Source organism: Bubalus kerabau, chromosome 13 (assembly GCF_029407905.1).
Source record: "Bubalus kerabau isolate K-KA32 ecotype Philippines breed swamp buffalo chromosome 13, PCC_UOA_SB_1v2, whole genome shotgun sequence".
Taxonomy (NCBI): domain Eukaryota; kingdom Metazoa; phylum Chordata; class Mammalia; order Artiodactyla; family Bovidae; genus Bubalus; species Bubalus kerabau.
The window spans coordinates 16916118-16938034 of record NC_073636.1 but is presented as its reverse complement, the minus strand read 5'-3'; the positions used below and the strand labels follow the sequence as shown (position 1 = coordinate 16938034).

At 35.4% G+C, this 21917-nt stretch overlaps 1 protein-coding gene across 5 annotated transcripts in view; it reads left to right on the top strand.

The window, feature by feature from the left end:
- UPF2 (UPF2 regulator of nonsense mediated mRNA decay) overlaps positions 1-21917 on the top strand; it is a 97131-nt gene that overhangs the window by 60304 nt on the left and 14910 nt on the right. For all 5 annotated transcript variants that reach the window (XM_055543572.1, XM_055543569.1, XM_055543570.1 and 2 more), the window contains exons 12-18: positions 1525-1710; positions 3554-3757; positions 4462-4737; positions 7063-7246; positions 12340-12479; positions 17622-17726; positions 18028-18126. In XM_055543572.1, the coding sequence (XP_055399547.1) occupies positions 1525-1710; positions 3554-3757; positions 4462-4737; positions 7063-7246; positions 12340-12479; positions 17622-17726; positions 18028-18126 (1194 nt within the window). The remainder of the gene's footprint in view (positions 1-1524; positions 1711-3553; positions 3758-4461; positions 4738-7062; positions 7247-12339; positions 12480-17621; positions 17727-18027; positions 18127-21917) is intronic.

Below are 21917 nucleotides of genomic sequence, written 5' to 3'. Positions count from 1 at the left end.
AGAGCAAACTTCTCCCCAGTATGTGATGGCTTTACATGTATAGAAACATGGACCATGGGAAAGATTTGAATGTTTTTTTAAAAAATTCATTTATTAATTTGTGTATTAGTAAACGTTAATTGCAAACCTCCCACATGCTAGGCCTGGCACTGATTAGGTGATGAGTTTATGAACCTGCTGCAACCCCTGCCCTTCTGAACTTGTAAGACAGTTCTTTAGAAAGACACAACTGTCTTTCTAAAATGTGACATCTTGCCTCCATCTGCCACCCGCCACCACCCTAGTCCAGACACCTTTTTAAAGCTCATCGTGCTTCCCTCTACATGCTTCAAACTCCTGTTCCTACCAACTTCTGCAGAGTCTGGTCTTCCTGAACCCCTCCTCACTTGGAGCTGATCTTGTACCATTTCATCCCGGCACCACGCTGGCCTGCATTTAGTTCCTGTAGTGGATCCTTCTGTTTCCTCATTGCCTCTTATCTGGCTGTTGCTTCTGCCTCAGCTCCTCTCAACCTTTGTCATCCTTCAGAGCACAAATTCCCAGAGAGGCTGTCCCTAACCTCTCCTGACTAAAGTGGGCTCTTGTTACTCTCATTACTTCTTTCGTAACACTAATCACAATTCGTATTTAAAAGGTTTAGTTTATTTGTTGGCTTATTTGTTCTGTCTTCCTGCAGCAGATTCTTAGGCTTCACAAAGGTAGGAACCATGTCTCTCTTGTTCATTGGTGACTTCCAGCATAGTGCCAAGTTAAGTGCCAAGTAAAATGTTTGATGAATGGCTGAATAAACTCAGTAATTTTAATTCTTACTATAGTGGTGTTTTAAGAACTAGGAGTGCTGTTTGAAGGTCTTCAGCTGGTTCATCTGTGGTTCTCAACTGGCATGTGGTGGGTATAGGTGAAGCTTGCTGCAGAACGTCCCACAGTGTACGGAGCAGTTCCCACTCCCACCAGACAAAGAACTTTCCAGTCCAAAATGTCAGTAGTGTAAGGCTAAGAAGCCTGAAGTAGATGATGATTGACTGTTTTAATAACCTCCTTGAGCCGATGCTGAGGTCACTGGGCGAGTTGTAAGACATTGGAAGGCTTTTAGTTTTCTTGTCTGTAGAGATATGTCAGATTTACCTGGTACAACATTGGATGGCCTAAGCTCTACAAATAAAGTTATTCTCAGCTTTTGTCTCAGCCCTTAACTTCAGTCACTCATATATAAGCCTTGTTTTATGTAGAGTTCAGGTAGTTTGGCTGAGTTATAAGTGAAGTTAAATTTGTAGCAAAGTTCTCTGAGTATTTTATTGGAGAAAGCCTAAGACCAAGCAGTTATGGAGTAATTTGTTCTAAAAACATGACTAGTGATATAGCAGTTAGTATGCTTGTATACTCTTAGAAATATCTAGTAATTATTTTTTTCCCTTTTCTAGCTCTTTATCTTGAAACCTTATCCCTGAAAGGGCACCTTTAGTTAGGAACAAAGAAACCTTATAAAGAAAGTATTTTGACTGATTTAAGCTTTATACATCTTAGGAACAAATGATGAGAAAGAAACAAGCAATGCATCTTGATGCAAGATATGTCACAATGGTGGAGAATGCATATTACTACTGCAACCCACCTCCAGCTGAAAAAACAGTGAAAAAGAAACGTCCTCCTCTCCAGGAATATGTCCGGAAGCTTTTATACAAAGATCTCTCCAAGGTTACCACCGAGAAGGTAAATTTTAATGAAGTAGAACAGGAGTCAATTTGAAATTTGTGGTAGTGCTGAGCTTGTATATTAATAACATTCAACCAAATTAATTCTTTTTCATCCTAATGATAATTGTACTGATGCAGTTCACTTTCTTTGTAGCCCGCACCAAATTGTTCTAGGTCAAGAACATATATTTCAGTTTTCCTAAATCAACTCAGTTTATCAATTGCTTCAGTGCCCCACAAAGTATAGATAAGAAATGTAAGTAATTTGCAATATTCAAATCTGTAAATGGAGAAATTGAAGCAGAGCTATTAAAGTCTCGGCAGTGGAGTGATTTTCCATGTAAGTCATCACTAGAGGGAATTTATGTGATGATACTTAGTTTATGGGACATATGTTTTGTTTTCCTTTTTAACCTAATTAAAATGGTAATTCTCTTCGTATTTACTGTTGATGTATATTTGAAACTATTTCTTAGTCTCTGACACTCTAGTGAATTTACCTTTAAATATTTTGCTTCAGTACCAGTGTTCTTAACCTTTAGTAGGTTTTTGGAGGCCCATGATCCTCTGACATTTAATGATTTTAAATCTCTGGACCTGACTGTATTTTTCTGAAAGAGGGTCTATAGCTTTCTTTAGATTCTCAGCAGGGGTCGATTTCCAGAAGAAATTAAGAACCACTGACCTATTAGCTTAATTATTGTAGTTACCTCATTGGAACCTTCACTTCTAAGAAAGACATGTTAAATAAACATTTCTTGGTCAGCTCAACAAGTTGAAACAACATGGTATGGGACTTTTTTCTTTTCAGGAAAAAAAATAAAACAAATTAAATTCTGGACAGAGGAAACCTATGGATAAGAGGCAAGGAATAATACATGTGTCATAAGTGGCTGGGGTAGAAGGTGATGAGGAATGATAGTGCAACTTTAAACATCAAAACCACCTTCAGGGAGCCAGAGACAGTAGTTGTTTAAAAAAATAGGACTTGAAAGGAGCTTTAGAATTGGCTAAAAGTTTGAAAAGTATGGAATGTTTATGTGTTTGAGATGACATGAACGTTTCCATCGAAGCCAATACAAGAACATACTTAGTGCTTGAAAGATGGATTGTGGGTATAGAATAGGTAAAAGGACTACTTTACAAGCTGCCAACAGTATCTATTTTCTTTCAGAATAAATGTGGAAAGAACTAGATGACAAGTAGAGCTCTGCTGATTATCTCATTACCAGTAGAGTTTTTTTTAAGTAATAGCTAACTTCTGTGGGGTGCTTATAATGTGCCAGGCATGTTCCTGTGTACTTCTCACACTTTAACTTGTCTAACCCTTTGAGCAGACTTACGGCCTAAGTGCCTGTCATCCCCGCTTTACATGCAAGGAAACTCTGTCAGTCTTGATGTTGTGTCCCCATCTTACTACTTAAGTGGTCTTTTAACCAGCTGATCTTTAGTTTATTTCCTTATTGGACATTTTTCATTTATATAAAGAAGTGTCTGAGATTATATTTACATCAAATGATGCACAAAAGAAAATGTTATTTTTGTTAAGTCTTGGGTATTTCTTTCAGTGACCTGAGTATGAGTGTATATTGTTAGCTTGATTGAAACCCTGGAAACTCTAGGAAATTTGAGGATATTATGAAAGATAAAGGGAAAATGTGAATATATTTTGCCAATAATTAGAAAAATCTTATTTTTCCTATCTCTAAAATGAAGAGGCTGATAGAGAATCTCTAACGTATTTTCCATTTCAAAAGTTCTGTGACTGTATAGTCATAATAAAATATCTGTATTATTGGATATGTTGGGCTACTTTGTGCTTATATTAGTAATTTAAATAAAATTCTCTTCATTTAAAGGTTTTGAGACAGATGAGAAAGTTGCCTTGGCAGGATCAGGAAGTGAAAGACTATGTGATTTGTTGTATGATAAACATCTGGAACGTGAAATACAACAGCATTCACTGTGTAGCCAACCTCTTAGCAGGACTAGTGCTCTACCAGGAAGATGTTGGCATCCATGTTGTGGATGGAGTTTTAGAAGATATTCGATTAGGAATGGAGGTAACAAAGACTTGCACCAAATTGAAATCTGTGGACAATTCAGACAGCTTTTAAATCCTATTATTGAAAAATAAGGATTTGAAAACCTTTCTTTCCCCATATGATGTCATTTACTGTTACTCTTTTGGAAATAGTGATTTCTTAATAAACCCTACTTGTGTCAGATTTTCTAGTTTCCTCTCAGGCTAATGCTAAAATATTTTTTGCCTCTTTTTCTCAATCCAGTTAAGGTTATTTTAGAAGAATATAGTAAATTTTTATTCTTTCTAGGTCACACTTGGAGTTCATGTTATAGGAACTCATAAATTTATTAATTAGGAGAATTGATACTCGATAAGAATTTCTGTAAGCAGCTTGTTCTATAAGCTTGTTTCCTTAAAATTCATGGATTACAGAGAAAATAAGTTACAGAGGGCTGATAGGGAGAATTACGTTTTAACTTTTTTCATAAACTATTAATTCATTTAACAATTTAGTTTTAAATTTAATATTTAACATGTTCTATTTACTAAAACATTTTAAAGATAGACATTTCCTGCAGAGATAAAAAAGGATACCTATTATTGGAAAAGAAGAAAAGAACCCATTAGTTTTTCTCTGTTCAGTGAGTGATGTTTTCAAGTGACAGAGATGATTTTTAGCTCTTCTCAAACACATTTCTGTTCATTAATGGAAATCTGCTTTTTTTTTCCTTCCCGCTTTAGGTTAATCAACCTAAGTTTAATCAGAGACGTATCAGCAGTGCCAAGTTCTTAGGGGAACTTTATAATTACAGAATGGTGGAATCGGCCGTTATTTTTAGAACTCTTTATTCTTTTACTTCATTTGGTGTTAACTCTGATGGCTCTCCAAGTTCACTGGACCCTCCTGAGCACCTTTTCAGGATTAGACTGGTGTGCACTATTTTGGATACCTGTGGCCAGTACTTTGACAGAGGTTCCAGTAAACGAAAACTCGATTGCTTCCTTGTGTATTTTCAGGTATACAAATTAAAATATGCAGTTGGCCATCATATAATGCATTGCTTGTGTTACAAAAATATTAAAGCAGTGGAAATTCCCTGGTGATTCAGTGGTTAGGACTCTGCACTTTCACTGCGGAAGACCCAGATTCAATATCTGGTTGGGGAACTAAGATCCTGCAAGCCACACAGTGCAGCCCCCAACCCCCCCCAAAAAAAATCAAGGAAAAGCCATTAGAGAAGAATGCTGTAGCATTCATATATTATGTATAAGATATATTCATAGATTAGATTTATTCTTGTAAGGCTGCTTAGCTTTGGATATTTTAAATATATGATGTGTTCTATCATAAACATTCTGATTGCATTTTAAGTTTTGTGATTAGTCATTACTTTGGGAAATTATTTTGGTACAGTTTATAAATTTGGTATAGTATGGGTTATTTTTTATTTGGTACAGAAAATCCAAAGTGTAATGTTTTTACATTTGATAATATTCTCACTCATCTGTGTTCTGGTTTTATATCTAAAATTCATCTTTCTAAATATTTTTTTAAAGAGAAAAAAAATCCCATCATTAACACTACAAGAAATATTTATTCATTCTTTGTTAAACTCTTGGATTGTGCTTTCCACATCTTAAGTTACTTATGTTAACTTGTGATTTAGAGCAAATAGAATGTAAATTAAATCAGATAAAAATACAGAGACATTTCTACAACTTCTTTGCAGTTTGTGTTCCAAAAGTTAGCTTGTAGGTTGGTTGGTTGGAATCCAGTCACTATTTCCCATTAAATGCAATGTTAAGTGCTGTTAGAGGGGCTAGCTCCTTATTGAGTTCTTCAGATGTTACTGAAGTAAAGTACCAGTGGTAGCATTCAGTTCTGTTTGATCATTCCTTTCTGTATAATCTATTGTTAGAGTTGTTTTCATTTATCCATTGATGAAGAAAATAAAGTTAAAACTACAACTTGAAGAATCAAAAATACACCCGAATAGTAGCTGGAGTTAGGTGAGAGTAACTACTCTTTGGGGAAGAGCTGTTTTTTAACTTTCTTCTACCACTGTACCTTTGCATTAAAGGATAACTTGTTATCCCCTTATTTTCTGAATTGACGAGCCAGCAATGGGGAGGTGGTGTTGCAGATTTGTGACTCAGATTCCTTGTTGCATGGAAGGAATGCCTTAAGTTGGAGACAGCCTGTATTGAAAACAAATTTTGCCACAAAATGTCAGCTGTCACTGTCAGTGTCCAAAAGCAGGGCTCCTTTGAGAAGAGTATCCTTCTTTGCACTCACTCTGACATCACTGAGAAAAAAGAGCCACTCAGAAATATTCAGAAGTAGGAAGAGACAAAAGTATTCTCCACATGGTTAACAGCTGGACTGTGTGGCAAGGATATACTTAGAGCATGGAAGTAAGAAGTGGGTGAGGCCTGGGAGAGGTGGTCAGTGTATGCTACCTGTAATAGTGTCCAGGTATGTACTGGACATCAGATAGAAAGATCCCCTGCAGCAGTGGTTCTAAACTTCAGTGTGCACACACATTGCCTGGGGATGTTTTTTAAATGCCCACACTGTGATTCAGCTGGCCTAGGATGGGGGAGTCCTAAGAGTCCATATGTCTAACAGGCTTTGAGTTCCCACACTTGGAATAGCAGAGATCTAGAACAAATTGGAAGAGGATGATTAAACACCCAGAGAAATAGCTGTTTATATACAAGTAAATTTGTGGGTTGTGCTTTTTAGTTAAACTTGAGAATTACAGGTACAAAATAGAGGGAAGGAGCCAGGCTAGAATATGAGAGGGAATGTATCTGAACAGTGCCATATACACAGTAGATGTTCAATAAATGCTTGTTGATTTCTGATTTTTATATATTCAGTAACCCTGTCTTCAGATACTTTGACTCTTTAAAATATCAAAGCAGGTAGTATAGAGAAAATAAGTAACATTTATCAAAACCATGGCCTTAAATTTGGTTGTTTTTGTAAAATTAAATACTTAAGCCCTTTTTGGGGTGTGGGAATGGAGTTTCTGCCTGGTTTCAGTACCTGAAAATGTATTTGGTGTTTATTTATAATTTTTCCTTGCTTTTAAAAAAGATTACAACAGATACAGTAAAAAAATGTATTTAAAGTTACCAAATGGCTTAGAAACAGACTAGATGGAGGGAAATAAATGTGTTAAGATCATTGCTATTGACCATTAATAAAAATGTAGGTGTCTTGTACAACTCTTTAGCTTAGTTGTTATAACTAGGTGAAGTCACAATACAGATTATTATTTTAAATATTTTGTTATTAATTTCTTATAGCTAAATTTATTTTTCATTTGTTATCAGCGTTATGTTTGGTGGAAGAAAAGTTTGGAGGTTTGGACAAAAGACCATCCATTTCCTATTGACATAGATTACATGATCAGTGACACACTAGAACTGCTAAGACCAAAGATCAAACTCTGTAATTCTCTGGAAGAATCCATCAGGCAGGTACACGACTTGGAACGAGAATTCTTAATAAAACTAGGTAAGCAATTAATTACAGAGAGAAAGTAAAGATGGTATTTGGCAGATTGTTTCTAGGATTTGCTTTATAATGTTTTCAGTTAGCTTTTACTTTTTGTATACTTTTAATTTTTTGATGTTGAGTGTTACATAATAGTGTTAGGTAAGATCTGGGTGGCTTACTTCTTCATTAAATAATCCCAAATTAGAGGAAAACAGTCATGTAAAACTTGAAACAAATGATAGTGATGGAAAAACAATCCTGTCAGCCTCTCTTAATTTTACAGTTTTTGGTTGCTAATTTAAAAGTCTACTTTTGATTAAAGCATCTCATATACAGTATATATTTTCAACAAACACTATTTCCTAAGACAGAGCAGGCTTGACGCTATATAAAGGGAGTGCCAGTTAGAAGTTTGAAACTATCCTACAGAATTTCAGACCCTCGTCACTAGGGGAGTTGTCTCTGTTTTAAAGACTAGAGGACATGTGAGAAGCATGCTGCAGGAGAGTTGGTCTCTTTACTAACTCAGTGTCCTTTAGCTGTTGTTCTGGAAGAAGAGTTGGTAAGGAACTGTAGAAGCTGACTAGCCTTGCCAGTGGAAATAATTGAAATAAGGTGGGGCCTTTCCAGTGTGGTTTGCTTGCTGATAGTTCTTAGCATGTTGTAGTCATTTCAAAGTGACATGATTTCAGCCTATAAATTTAGCGTTTTATTAGGAGATCCTTACCATGACCAGTTGTAATAATTGTATAAATTTACTATGTTCCAAATCCGAGAAACCACTTTTCATGGCAAAGGCACTGGTGATTCTTTTCCTCTAAAACTATTTTTTTCATATTACATCCAGCATATTAATAGGGTTTCTTTCTCCAAGGCAAACCCTTTTTTGAAGAATGTGATTGCTGTTATCTATCTGAGCATTGCTTTAAAGATGCTACTGATTATGTAACTATTCACTTTCCTACTTACCAACCCATAAAGACACATGTGATTCTTTTTATTGTTTAACTTTGTCCCAAATAATCCACTTTCTTTTCCTTTTCAGATTTCTAATTGTATACGTGATTATTTCAAGCAGATTGTTTATCTGCTTGTTTATTTCATTTACTTTGTATGCTTTGAAATAGTCTTAGTCTTGTTACCCAAAGACTTAAGAATGAATGGCACTCCCTGTATAGTGGACATAAGGAAATACTAATTGGATACCCAATTTGGTAGCAGTAAAGAGAGCAGTATGATTTATACCTTATAGAGCGAAGAATTAAAGAATTTGAGGCATCTTTTGAAGAATCTGTCCTTTAGAATGTGGAAAGGAAAAAAAAAAAAAAGAATGTGGACAGGAAAAAAATAGGCCATCATTTGCAAATGCAGTTCTAAAGATGGTGTCAACTAGGATCATTATGCCCCCGAGTAGACCCATTCTCCTTCTATTTTAGAGTCTAAATATCGGAGAGAAGATACACATGAATAAATCTATATTAAATCTGTTTCCTGTTGTTATATTAAATCTGTTTCCAGCATCTTGCCTTTGGTTGTTTTTTGTTTTCAAGCACTTGCAAATTTATTATCATTCTAATTTTATAGCAACCCTGTGCTAACTTAATAAATTTTCTTATATTTAAAAAAACATTTTAATATTATTAAAAGTAATAAAAATGTTCACAGGAAAATTGAAAAATGCCAAGAAAACAAAAATCACTGTTATTTTGTATGCAAGGATAATCACGTTATTAACATTTTGATGCATGTTCTGTTTAAAATTTCACATGTTTGCAGTTTTATAACTGGACTTTTTTCTATCTAATATATTATGAAATTTTCTGACAAAATACTTTTCTAAATCTTTAATTTTAAAACAGCAGTCTTATTTTCCTTTGTGTGAATGCATTAATTTTGTTTGACATTTGGGTTATTGCTAATTTTGCATCACTATAAATAACATTGTTATTTTTGTGTGTATCTTGATTTTCTCAAGGTAGAGAGAATTACTAGCTCTATGACATTCTCTTTAAGAACAAAACCAACATGGTAGTAAGCAATGTAATATAATTCTGGTTTGGAAGTTCTAGATTATATCATAAGGAACAGAAATGGAGGTAATGAAAATGAAAAAAGTCATATGAATAAATTGCTTATGCAACAGAAGAATATATTTCATAAATTAGAAATAAAATTAGCAGAATAAAATGCCCAGAAGTCATCCCAGTTAAATATAAAACAATTTAGTGTATGATGAAATAGGAGTCTTAAAATAGGATAAGAGCAACAGGTGAGCATTTGGGAGGAAAATTGATACAGAGCCACATCTTATATCATCAAACTCCAGATGTATTAAAGAGTTAAATATTTTTAAAAAGTTAGAAATAGATCTGATCATCAGATATTTAAAGAGGTGTTAATTTTCCTAAATTTTAAAGTGATACAGGAAAGTACGCATACATTGACATATTTGGGTGTTTAAAACTTTTGTACAATGAAAAAAATAAATTTGAAGTGAAAATAGCTCCTGTGCCAAGGTATCATCATTTACATAAAGAGCACAGGCAAATTGATGAAAGTAGAACACCCAATAGATGAATGAACATAACATAAATAAGTGAGGGCAAAAAGAGTTGGTATTTTTATTAAGTACTATCTCTTTCCCAAAATTAAAGTGGAAGGTATTGTTCATACTTGACAAAGGAGTTAGGTAATGCCCAAATCAAAACACTGGGTTAACCAATCGAGCCAGAATTCAAACTGCTCTTTCTGACATACTGCGTGTGTGGGGGAAATGCTCAGCATGTCTAGTTGAGCAAAGAAATAACAGATGAAAACCATTTGGAAGAGAGGGAGTGTTATTGTTACTGTCTCTGTTAAGAACAGGAAAACTGAGGCACCAAAGTAGCTCACATTCAAGAGAACAATATTTGACTTTGGTCCACGTACATTTCATTCTGACCCATACTGTAAACATTTTGTTCTCTAGGTTTTACATTTTATTAACTCCATGTCCTTTATATGTACATTTTTATCTGCTTTGCTTATTTTAGACTGAGTGTGTCCTAGAGGTCAGCAACTGAATAGTTTATTATCCAGCTTAGAAAATGCAAAATATGTTTATAAACTGCTTTTGAAACTAACTTGCAATGCAAATGAAAATGTGTTAGAAATAGTAGTATTTTCCTTACAAATTATGGCTATCAAAACAAAGGTACTTACCACTACAGTTCTTCCCATGACGTATATTTTAGTGTTTATAAAAAAGATGTAATGATATATTGCTGCTGCTGCTAAGTCGTATCAGTTGTGTCCGACTCTGTGCGACCCCATAGACAGCCTCCTACCAGGCTCCTCTGTCCCTGGGATTCTCCAGGCAAGAACACTGGAGTGGGTTGCCATTTCCTTCTCCAATGCATAAAAGTGAAAAGTGAAAGGGAAGTCGCTTAGTTGTGTCCAACTCTTAGCGACCTCATGGACTATAGCCTACCAGGCTCCTCCGACCATTGGATTTTCCAGGCAAGAGTACTGGAGTGGGGTGCCATTGCCCTCTCCGAATGATATATTAAGCCATGTCAGTTTATCAGTGCTGTGATATTTTTAGGTTTATATGGTCCTGATTTTTAATTTTTTGCCTTTGATAGCATAAAAGCCCAATATTTTGCTTCCGTTCAAATAAATACATGAATAAAATAGTGAGTTAGTGGTATCAATCGGAGACAGCAGCTTTTTCTATCAGTATTAATTATATTTTTTCAAGATAGATTTGAGATTCATCCATCTCTCCTTATCTTTTAAATTTCTGAACTTGATTGTACCTACTTTCATCACTCTGTAGTCTCTGTTTTTGTCAGTTCTTAATTAATTGCTTAGACTTAAAACACTGGAGTAATTTTTTGCTGTTGATTGTGTTAGTTTTTCAGACTTTCTGGACTTCAGTATACCTCATAAAATGAGAGGGCTAAATCCCATCATTACTCAAGTTTCTCTCTGCTCTAACTCTGTAAGATTCTGTGAATAAACAAGGGTTTACTAAACACCTACTGTGTATTTATCAATATATGGCCTCTAATAAGTTTTGACTATATAAAAGAAATTTTTTGTTCTCAAAGGCCTTATACTGTGACATAACATTTATTGAAATCATTAGAAAAACCATTGCATGGTGTATCTTTAAATGCAAAGTGCTATGATCAATTCTCCAAGTAGCTTTAGGAACAAGTAGGAGGAAAAGTAACACTCATTGAGTTTATGCACGAAAGGAAACTTAGACTGAATTTGAAGAATATATAGGATTTAAAAGAGCATATTGAAAGATATTGTATATTGAGAAGCAGTTTGATGAGCACGATCCCAAGGAAGTATGCTTTATGATACAGAAGAGTCTGCCCCAACTGCGGGAGAAGGCTTGATTAAGACTTGGAAGTGTGGGGGAAAGTCGGATCATATGAGGCTGTGGAATGTGCACCTTCAAAGTAGAGTATAGTTTGGAACTCAGATGATGATAAAGAAGAATTTACACTGCAGTGAGATGTGGATGAACGTGGGAGGTGGTCCATATTCACACCAGGGCGTTGCCTCTGGAGGAGCACACTGTTAGGAAAGGAAAAACAGCTCTGTGATGACACCCATGTTAGAAGTGTCACTGTGTATCTGCCTCCTCTCAGTCTGAATTTGCAGATATTCAAATTAATAGCCAAATGTGATTTCTGCATTAAAGCAATGTAATTTTATTGTATCTTTAAGTTTTTAGAGATTCTTGAAATGCCATTTGATAAAATATGTAACCATGGTTGCCTTGGGTGTGGCTAAAGCTGCACTATATGTGCTGCTGTTTGTTCATCTGAGACTGAGATAGTTTGAAGCTCTGAGAAAGTAAAAAAAAATTGTGGTGTTTTGGGGGTTTTTTTGCTAGTTTTTAAGAAATGTATCTGTGCTCCTTTGTTGAAATAAAAGACTTAAGTTTTTTAAATGGTTCTTAAACTAGCTTTAAATTCTATTCTTAATTTACTGAACTGAGAACATGACTTGAATTATCTTCATATATACTTTAAATGGTATAATATTCACTGTGGAAGTTTTGCCTTTATCTTGTTTTGTAAAGTCTTTTTCTACTTTCTTCTCACTTCAAGGCCTCGTAAATGACAAAGACTCTAAAGATTCTATGACAGAAGGAGAAAATCTTGAAGAAGATGAAGAAGAAGAAGAAGGAGGAGCTGAAACAGAGGAACAATCTGGAAATGAAAGTGAAGTGAATGAGCCAGAGGAAGAGGTGATGACTTTTATTTATAGCAGATAGATAACATTTGTGCAGAGTATTTGGGTTATATGACCAAAATTTTCTTTATAAAAGAAGATCTTCCTCTTAGTTTTATTCGAGTAAATGTAACTAGTATTTCATGTCTATTATAAAACTGCTGGATTAATTAAGAGGGGTTTTTAGGAGTAAGAAAATGCTGATCATAGGATTTTTAAAAATTACTATTAAGAGCATTTTTAAAGAGCAGTTTTAGGTTCACAGCAAAATTAATGGGAAGATAGCAAGATTTCCAGTATATCACCTTCTCCTGTCTACTCACACAGTCTCCCCCAATCAGCATACCCCACCAAAGTGGTACATTTGTTAATAATGATGAACCTACAGCAACACGTCATGACTCTTGACTGTTGACTCTTGGTGGTATACTTTCTATGAGTTTAGGTAGAACTATAATGACATGTTAACCATCAGTATGGTTAGGATTTTTATTTAATAAGCAATTTGAAGACAAAAAATTATTTGCTCTATGACTTAATCTCATTTTCGAATGTGGACTTTTTAACCTATGGGTTTTATGAAGAAATTACTAACTAGATATTAGTAACTTTCTTTTCCCCAGATCTGATAGTATAGGAAATCTGAAAATCATCATGTACCATCATTTTTGTTGTTACAAGTCTATTAGGCCAGACCGTATGAAATGACTGTTCTACCATTTTGGACCTACCTACCTGTCATTTTTATATAGGATTCAACATAATAGTTCTAATTCTTTCCACTTTTTTCTTGTAAACCTGCTCTAAGTTTTAAAAATTCCACCTGAAAGATTAAGTGTCTGGGGTTTGCTTCATCATCTGGAAGTAGACTGGGCAGTGAGTTAGGGATGTAGAAGACACTGAAACTGACCATTAGCTGATCATTGTTCAGTTGTGTAATGATAAGTAAGGGTTTGTTATGCTGTTCTGTCTTCATTAATATATATTTAAGTTAGAAAGTTAAGAAAATGGAAAGTAAGGTAAGAATAACAATAATATACTGATGAATAAAATTTATACCATGAAATTAGGACCTTTTCACTTTTTAAGCTTATAATATGTATAATATGACATCATGTGTATGGCTTTTTGTGCTTGGGTGCTAAAAGCATTTAGGAGAGAGTGATCATAAGTGTGATTTTAATTAAATACTGAAAAAGTTTAAATGTATAATCAGTACAGTGTTTTATGGAAATGGAATTTATTAAATTTTAAAGTTTTGATTTATAGTAAATAGAATGCAAATGTTTAGAGGTTATGAGTTGTTTAATGTGTAAAGCAGTATAGGTTATTTAAGGCATTCATAAGATAGATTCATAAACTGGGTTATTTTTGGCTGTGCTGGGTCTTCATTGCTGCACATGGGCTTCTCTAGTTGTGGTGAGTGGGGGTTGTTCTCTGGTTACAGTGCGACAGCTTCTCATTGTGGTGGCTTCTCTTGTTGCTGAGTGCTGGCTTTAGTGTGCACAGGCTTCATAGTTGAGGTGCTTGGGCTTAGTTGCTCCACAGCATGTGGGATCTTCCCAGACCAGGGATCAAATTGGTGTCCCTTGCCTTGCAAGGTGGATTCTTAACCACTAGACCACCAGGGGAGCCCTAAACTAGATTTTTTAAAAGCTTCATTTAGCATGAAAGAAAAACGACCTATGCATGCATACATGCTAAGTCGCTTCAGTTGTGTCTGATTCTTTGCGACCTTATGGACTGTAGCCTGCCAGGCTCCTGTGTCCATGGGATTCCCCAGGCAAGTATACTGGAGTGAGTTAAATGACCCATAGTTTAAGGTAATTAAGATTTTCTACAGTTAGAAGTAAAAATCCCTAAGTCTTGGTTTCTATTAGCCCTGAGGGTCTGTAGCTATTAATGAACATTTTGTTTAATTTGACTACATAGCAAATAGCTTCGCTATTAAAAATGAATGATTGTATAAAAGGCAGCTTGTTTGTTTGGCTTTTAAAATTGGCTGGGCTTCCTGTGTGGCTCAGCTGGTAAAGAATCCACCTGCAATGTGGGAGACCTGGGTTTGTTCGATCCCTTGGTTGGGAAGATCCCCTGGAGAAGGGAAAGGCTATCCACTCCAGTATTCTAGCCTAGAGAATTCCATGGACTATATACTCCATGGGGTTGCAAAGAGTTGGACTTGACTTGAGGGACTTTCACTTTAAATTTGGCTAGCATTTATAGGCAGTGGAAGTGCATCTTTATATTGGGTTATTTTGCTACCACTTTTCCCCGTTTTATTGTGATATAGTTGATAATAACATTGCATTAGTTTAAGGTGTACATGCAACAGTGATTTGATATATATATATATAGAGAGAGAGAGAGAGAGAGAGAGGCAGAAATGATTACCATAATAAGTTTAGTTAACATCCATCACCTAACATAGTTATAAATGTTTTTTCTTATAATGAGAACTATTAAGATCTACTCTCTTAGCAGACTTTAAATAAACAGTACAGTATTGTTATCACTTTTCTCTTTACAACCTGACAGCTCCCCTAAAGTAGATATAAATAAGCTGATAAAAATTTAGAACTGGAATATATTTCTATAATACATTTCTATGAAGTAGACATTGCTATATTGCTTTTCTAAAAAATGAGGTCATAGAAACATTCAATTATATAATTTAAATTGGCTTAAGTATTTTATAACAACAAAAGGAAATAAGTGTTTTGTAATTTAGACTAATTTAGACTGTTTAGACTAATATTCCATTTTGTATTTTTAGACTAATCTTATGGCTGTTTATGGATTTTGCACTAATTTGATGAAGAATCTAATAAATGAAACATCCTTAGTAAATGTGACATTAAAGAATAGCTCACTTTCCTATAGATTCCTTATTTGAATAGTTGTGATATTTTCTCCAAATGCATTTCAGCCTTTAAAAAGTGAACTTTATAATTTTAAAAATTGTATCATTTTAAACTATTTCTTTTCTGGTTGTAAAGTGGATATTATACATAATATATGTGAATTTGCTAAATGGGAAAACAAATTCAACAGGATGACTCCTGAGTCTTGGCTGGGAGGAGATGTGAAAGGAGTATGGTTGGTTTACTTTAAGAAATGGAATTGGAATTGTTACTCTCCCACCCAGGACCACCCTTTCCCATGACTATGCTCCAAACATAGGAGAACATTTTTAGAGAGAGAAGATGGGTTGATTATAAAGTAGTGAGGACAATGTGTAGAATAGTCTATAAATATTTGCCTCGACTGAGAAAAGAACAGGGCTGGAGTGGAACTCTTCAGAAACATTGTACTTTTCTTTTCCATCTTGTTCCACAACTCTTCCAAGCTCCGGATGGCCTTTTGAAGTTACTCTTAACACCTCAGTTCAGTTCAGTCGCTCAGTCATGTCTGACTCTCTGTGACCCCATGGACTGCAGCACGCCAGGCTTCCTTGTCCATCACCATCTCCCAGAGTTTACTCAAAGTCATGTCCATTGAGTTGGTGATGACATCCAACCATCTCATCCTCTGTCATCCCCTTCTCCTCCCACCTTCAGCCTTTCCCAGCATCAGGGTCTTTTCCAGTGAGTCAGTTCTTTGCATCAGGTGGCCAAAGTAATATAAAAATTGGTGAAAGAAAAAAATTCATGCATTTTAGCTTAGTTTTTGAATAGGAAGTATCTTTCCAGTGTTAAGAAATGATTAATTTTTTTCCAAGAGCCAGTTGAAGTGCATTTCTGTTGCAAATTTAATTTTGAAGTACAGAATTATGTCAAAAAAGTTAATGCATTTCTGTACTTTGCTCAAATATTTCCACTTCAGAAATTCTAAAAGTTTTCAAATATCTGTAAAGTATTAATAGTTTAGATTTTTGAAATTAATTGCTAGGTATACTAAATGTATTATAACAAATTTAAATCATATTGTTTCTCATAGGAATTATTTCTCATTCACTTTATTTCTCTCAGCACAATGAGAAGCAGCTGGGTTTAGTGCAGTTTTTTTTTTTTCCTTTAACTTTTATGGAACAAAGTGGGAGTGAATTGTGTTGAAAGGTTCCTCAGATGGAATGCTGCCACTGTGTGGCTGTATTTTTTGGTTTTGGTTATGGTTTCTTTTTTGTGTCTCTTTGAAAATCCATTGGAGTTCTGCTCAGTCTTCCATTTGAAGAGGAATTTTGGCTGATAGACGAGGATGTGGGGGTACTGACAGGAGAGGATAGGGGAGATGTAATACTTGAAAACCACCAGCAAGGGGAGTCAGAATGTCTAGCTCTTTGGCTTAAAAAAGCACATGGGCAAGTCATTTAACTTTTCCAAGCATTAGTTTTTTCACATATAAAAATGAAGACAATAAAGCTTATCCGTCCTTCTTCAGAACTGGGTGAGCAACAAAATGCTGTGAGAGTACACTCCACCCTGAGATGCTTTATGCAGTGAGATACTTTATAAAATGTAGTGTCATTGCTTTCAGATGGTAATGATGTTAAATTTGAATTGTCAGTTTTCATTGCAGAGTTACATGGGTATTAAAGAATTGCTGTGAGAAAAATCAGTCTCAAGTTTGTTGCTGCCGCTACTGCTAAGTCACTTCAGTCGTGTCCTACTCTGTGCGACCCCATAGAAGGCAGCCCACCAGGCTTCCTGTCCCTGGGATTCTCCAGGCAAGAATACTGGAGTGGGCTGCCAATTTCCTTCTCCAAAGCGTGAAAGTGAAAAGCGAAAGTGAAGTCGCTCAGTCGTGTCCGACTCTAGCGACCTCATGGACTGCAGCCTACCAGGCTCTTCCGTCCATGGGATTTTCCAGGCAAGAGTGCTGGAGTCGGGTGCCATTGCCTTCTCCATCAAGTTTGTTAGGAAGGAGAAAAATATGAAAGGTGCAAGAAACTTGTTCTTGTGGAATTCATGGATAGGTTTCTAAAAAGGATCTTTGTATTACTAGGTCAATGGAAGATGTAAAATGGGTTTTTTAGCTACTGTTGTATAGTAAGAGTTGCCAGCTGATTTTGCCCTACCATTCTAGGCAGACTGCATAACAGGCTGAAACTGGAGAATAAGAAATAATTATTCATAAATTTTAACATCTTTTTAAGGCATGTAAAATTATTAGTAAAGTTTTTCAAAAGTTTTAATCTTCTACAAATATTAAACAATTTCAGGAGGGTTCTGATAATGATGATGATGAAGGGGAGGAGGAAGAGGAAGAGAATACAGATTATCTCACGGATTCAAATAAAGAGAATGAAACTGATGAAGAAAATACTGTACGTATCATTAAAACTTTGCTCTTTGAAATTGTACATCATTTTCATAATATTTCAATTTTAGCCACCAAGGTTTTGATTTTTATGATTATTGAAATATTTCTTTAGAAATTCATTTTTTATTTTCTTATCTAAACAGTTTTCTTTATTTGCAAGTTCTTTGAATATTTAATAATGTTATTATTTTACCTAACTCATTCCTTGAGTTATGTTGAACAAGTTATCAATTAGAAGGCTCTGCCATAGAAAACATTACAGTTAGAATTCCCAGTTTAAATTGTTTCTGTTTTGTTTTAATAAGGAGGTAATGATTAAAGGAGGTGGACTGAAACATGTACCTTGTGTAGAAGATGAGGACTTCATTCAAGCTCTGGATAAAATGATGCTAGAAAACCTTCAGGTATTAAATGTTTCTCTCTTCCAAAGTCCTTAATATAAAATATTGCAGCACACTTGATTGTGATGGGAGAGTCTCTGCTCTCTAAACGTTTTTACCTCTGCAGCAGCTTTTCCTAATTTAGGCAGTTTGAGGCTGCCAATACTTGCGGCATCCTACATCCTGATTTGCTATGCTTCTTTGAAATAGAATAGAAAAAATAAATGTTATCAGACTTGGAGCAGATCAATTTCATTGTATCACCCTTTGCCTTTTCTCCTCTTTCTAAGACCCTTTACTTGCAGTTTGTTTAGCAGTCAAACTACAGAAGATTAGAATTTGGGGAAGTTTAATTTAGTAAATTCTTTAGTTTGATTTATAATTTGAATAACTTGTATATAAATATCTGGAAGAATATTGGTTATTCGATGTTTAAAGTACTCATGATATTAAGATACTGGTTTTATTAAAAGCTCCATCTTCCAGTGATTTAGGTAATTGTGTTTTATGTTTTTCTGTAGTTAGGAGTAAAATCCCATGAACTATTTACTTCAGCCCTATTTGTAGCTATTGTTAAGCCCTTTGTTGATTTGAGGGCTTTTGTCATTGGAGTGGTAGCTGAAAGCTCCACGGAGTAGGCTCAGTGGAAAAGGGAGACGTGAACATACTGGATACAGGTCGAGTTGACTTGAGAAGTTTTTACTAGAAAGGGGAGAAAAATGGGCATGTGGCTAGAGAAAGTCAGTTGAAAGAGGAGTGTTTTCAAGATAAAAGATGTTATGGAGTACATGCTGATGGAATAATCCTCTATAGAGAAGATGGATTTTACTTTCATTGTTGCTACTAAGGCCAAAAGCTATGATAATGTATAAATAGCAGTACAGGTACATTAGTCTCAGGAACCAAAGGAACAGAATACTTTGGTATCGTGTAAAGGAAGAGCCTTTTTAAAATGAGATAATCAGAGAAGACATCTCTGAGATCATGACTTTTAGACAAGACAGGTACAAAGGAACCATCTAGGTGAAAAATTAGGATTAATGTAAAAACTGTGTCAGAGGTCCTGATCAGGGCAGAAAAGTACTTGTTTGAAAAACTTTAAAAAGGGCGCCAGTAGTAATAGAACATTGTCTGTGGGAGGGTCACAGCATGAGACAGGTACTTGGGAGTGGCACAGTCCTTTAAGGAGCTGGTTCAGACTGTGTGTTAAGTCACTCAGTCATGTCCGACTCTTTGCAACCCTACAGACTGTAACCTGCCAGGTTCCTCTGTTCACGAGATTCTCCAGGCTAAAATATTGGAGTGGCTTGCCATTCCATTCCCTTCTCCAGAGGATCTTCCTGACCTAGGGATCAAACCCTGGTCTCCTAAGACAGGACTAAAAGCAGAGAGACTAACCAGGGGTGTGGTTAGAAGGCTGTGGTGGTAACCTAGCTGAGAGATGATAGTCATCTGTCTAGGAGAGTGGCAGGACACATGGACAGAAGTCTGGATTTGAAAAGCTTTTTAGGCAGAATGAACTGGATTTATTTGGTGCTTGATTAGGTAGCAGTATATGGGGCCAAGGAGTCAAGGATCACACCCAGTCTTGTGGCTTGGACCACTGGCTTGTCTCTAAGAAACAGGAGAGTGCGAGTAGGAGTTACAGTTGGTAAGTTTGAGGAGCCTGTGAGGCATCAGTGGAAATGTCTGGAGAGCAAAAGAGAAACATAAACAGCGGTTGTTAGAGTACTTTTAAAGCCATGGCAATAACTGGCTCATCCAGATGTAAAATGCGGAGACAGAAGAGAAGCAGTTTCAGGGTTGAGCACTGACAAACCCCAACATTTAGAAAAGGTGGAAAAGCTGATGAAGTCAAAGGAATGGGAAATTTCGGTGTGGTTCTGTGGTCATCACTTATTGAGAGTGCTTAAGAAGTGAGCTGGAAAGGTGAGAGGATGTGATCAGAGAGGAGGGAAGTTTGAATTAACATTTTTGCAGTTGTATTTATGTATAGGAGAAAACTTCATCCACTGTTAGGCCCTGATTTTAAATCATTATCAGATACCCAAAATGAACAGTTGTACAGACTTTTTTCTTTTGCTAAAAATCATAGGAAGACACAGTATTGTAAAGACATCATTTCTCCATAAATCATGTCCTTAAATTTCATGCAGTCCTCATTCTCTCCCATCAGGGAAATTTGGGGGACAGGGTGAGGGTTGGAGGAAGAGAAAAACAGGGACATGAATGTAGAATGAACCTAATAAAATTATTCTTAAATTCTTAAAGAATAACCAAACAGTTAAGAAACTTGTAGAAAATAAAGTGTGACACACAAGATAATAAAACATTTAAAATATACAGCAATAGTTTGGTATAGGAATGGATAGATTAATCAAACAGAGGAGGGTCCAAAATAGACCTTGCATTGCATTGCCTGTGTACTCAGTTATGTGTGACTCTTTGAGACCCCATGGACTGTAGCCCACCAGGCTCCTCTGTCCATGGATTTTCCAGGCAAGAATATTGGAATGAGTTGCCAGAATCTAAAATAGACCTTAGAACATGGCAGTTTAATCTTGATGAAGTTAACATCTCAAATCATGTGAGGGAAAATGGTATCTTCAACAGAATGGATTTCTGTTTTTAATTTCTACCCCATAATTAATTGTAAATCTTTCAAATAATTTTAAAGATTGTAAAGACTGTTGAGCACTGCATTGACTTTATGTTTATTCTTCATACAGTGCCTTTAGCTGTTAGATACTGTTCGTATTCCCATGTTTCAGTTAAAGAAACAGGCTTGGAAAAAATAACAAAAAAAACTTGCTTAAAGTGAAAGGGGTAGTGAGTGGTGCAGTCTCTTATCAACCATTTGTTACACTACTTTCCAGCACGAAATGCCATAGAAATCTCTTTAGAAATAACTAACCAGGAGAAAAAAATCTATAGCTGACACAACACAAGAGTCAGTATCTGTACTAAGCTAAAGAGATTGTACAAACCAGTGAGAAGAAATGAATGACTCATTTTGTTGTTAGAAAGAATATAGTGCTAAAGCTCACTGATAATCAAATGATAAGCAAACTAAGAAGGGCCTTTTTATCAGGTCATAAAATATTAAGATTTAAAAAGTGATGGTACCTATTTTGGTTAAGTGTGGTTAAACATCTATACTTGGTCAATGTTAAGTGAGTCCAGCCTTTTTTAGAGAGAAATCTAGTAAACCTGTCAGAATGACTTGCCATTTAATCTAAAAGTGTACCCTTAATAGCATGAGAAGTGTGACATTGTAATAGAAAAAAACAGTCTAAGCTGTCAGTAGAGGGCCAATAAAATAAATAATTAGCTCTGTACTAGATGCCCAAGATACAGAATCTAAAAGAAGAAACATATATGTTTAGCATAGAATAATATTTGTCATGGTTGCTCCTGTTTATGTGTTATGTTGTATATGTCACGTACATGTATGTTTCATATATATATATGCAAGAAAATATTTGGAAGGACATGACCCATTGTTAATAATTGTTGCATGTTAGAGTCAGGCAGAGGGAGATAGCTGTAGGAATTGGTATGGACACATTTGCTAATAGATTTTTGTATTAGTTTATGAAGAGAGTATGTTAATTTTATAATCAGGAAAGAAAGGTAATTTACATATCCAGACTCCTCTGACATGATTGTTTCAAATTTTAAGTTAAAAAGTCTTTATAAATAATCTTATGAACCTGGGAGAACTTCAACCAAATTCTAACAGTTGGAGCTGAGAAATCAAAAACAATAAAACCTTACACCTTCATTACCATTTTGCTGATTTGCAAGTCTCTTGC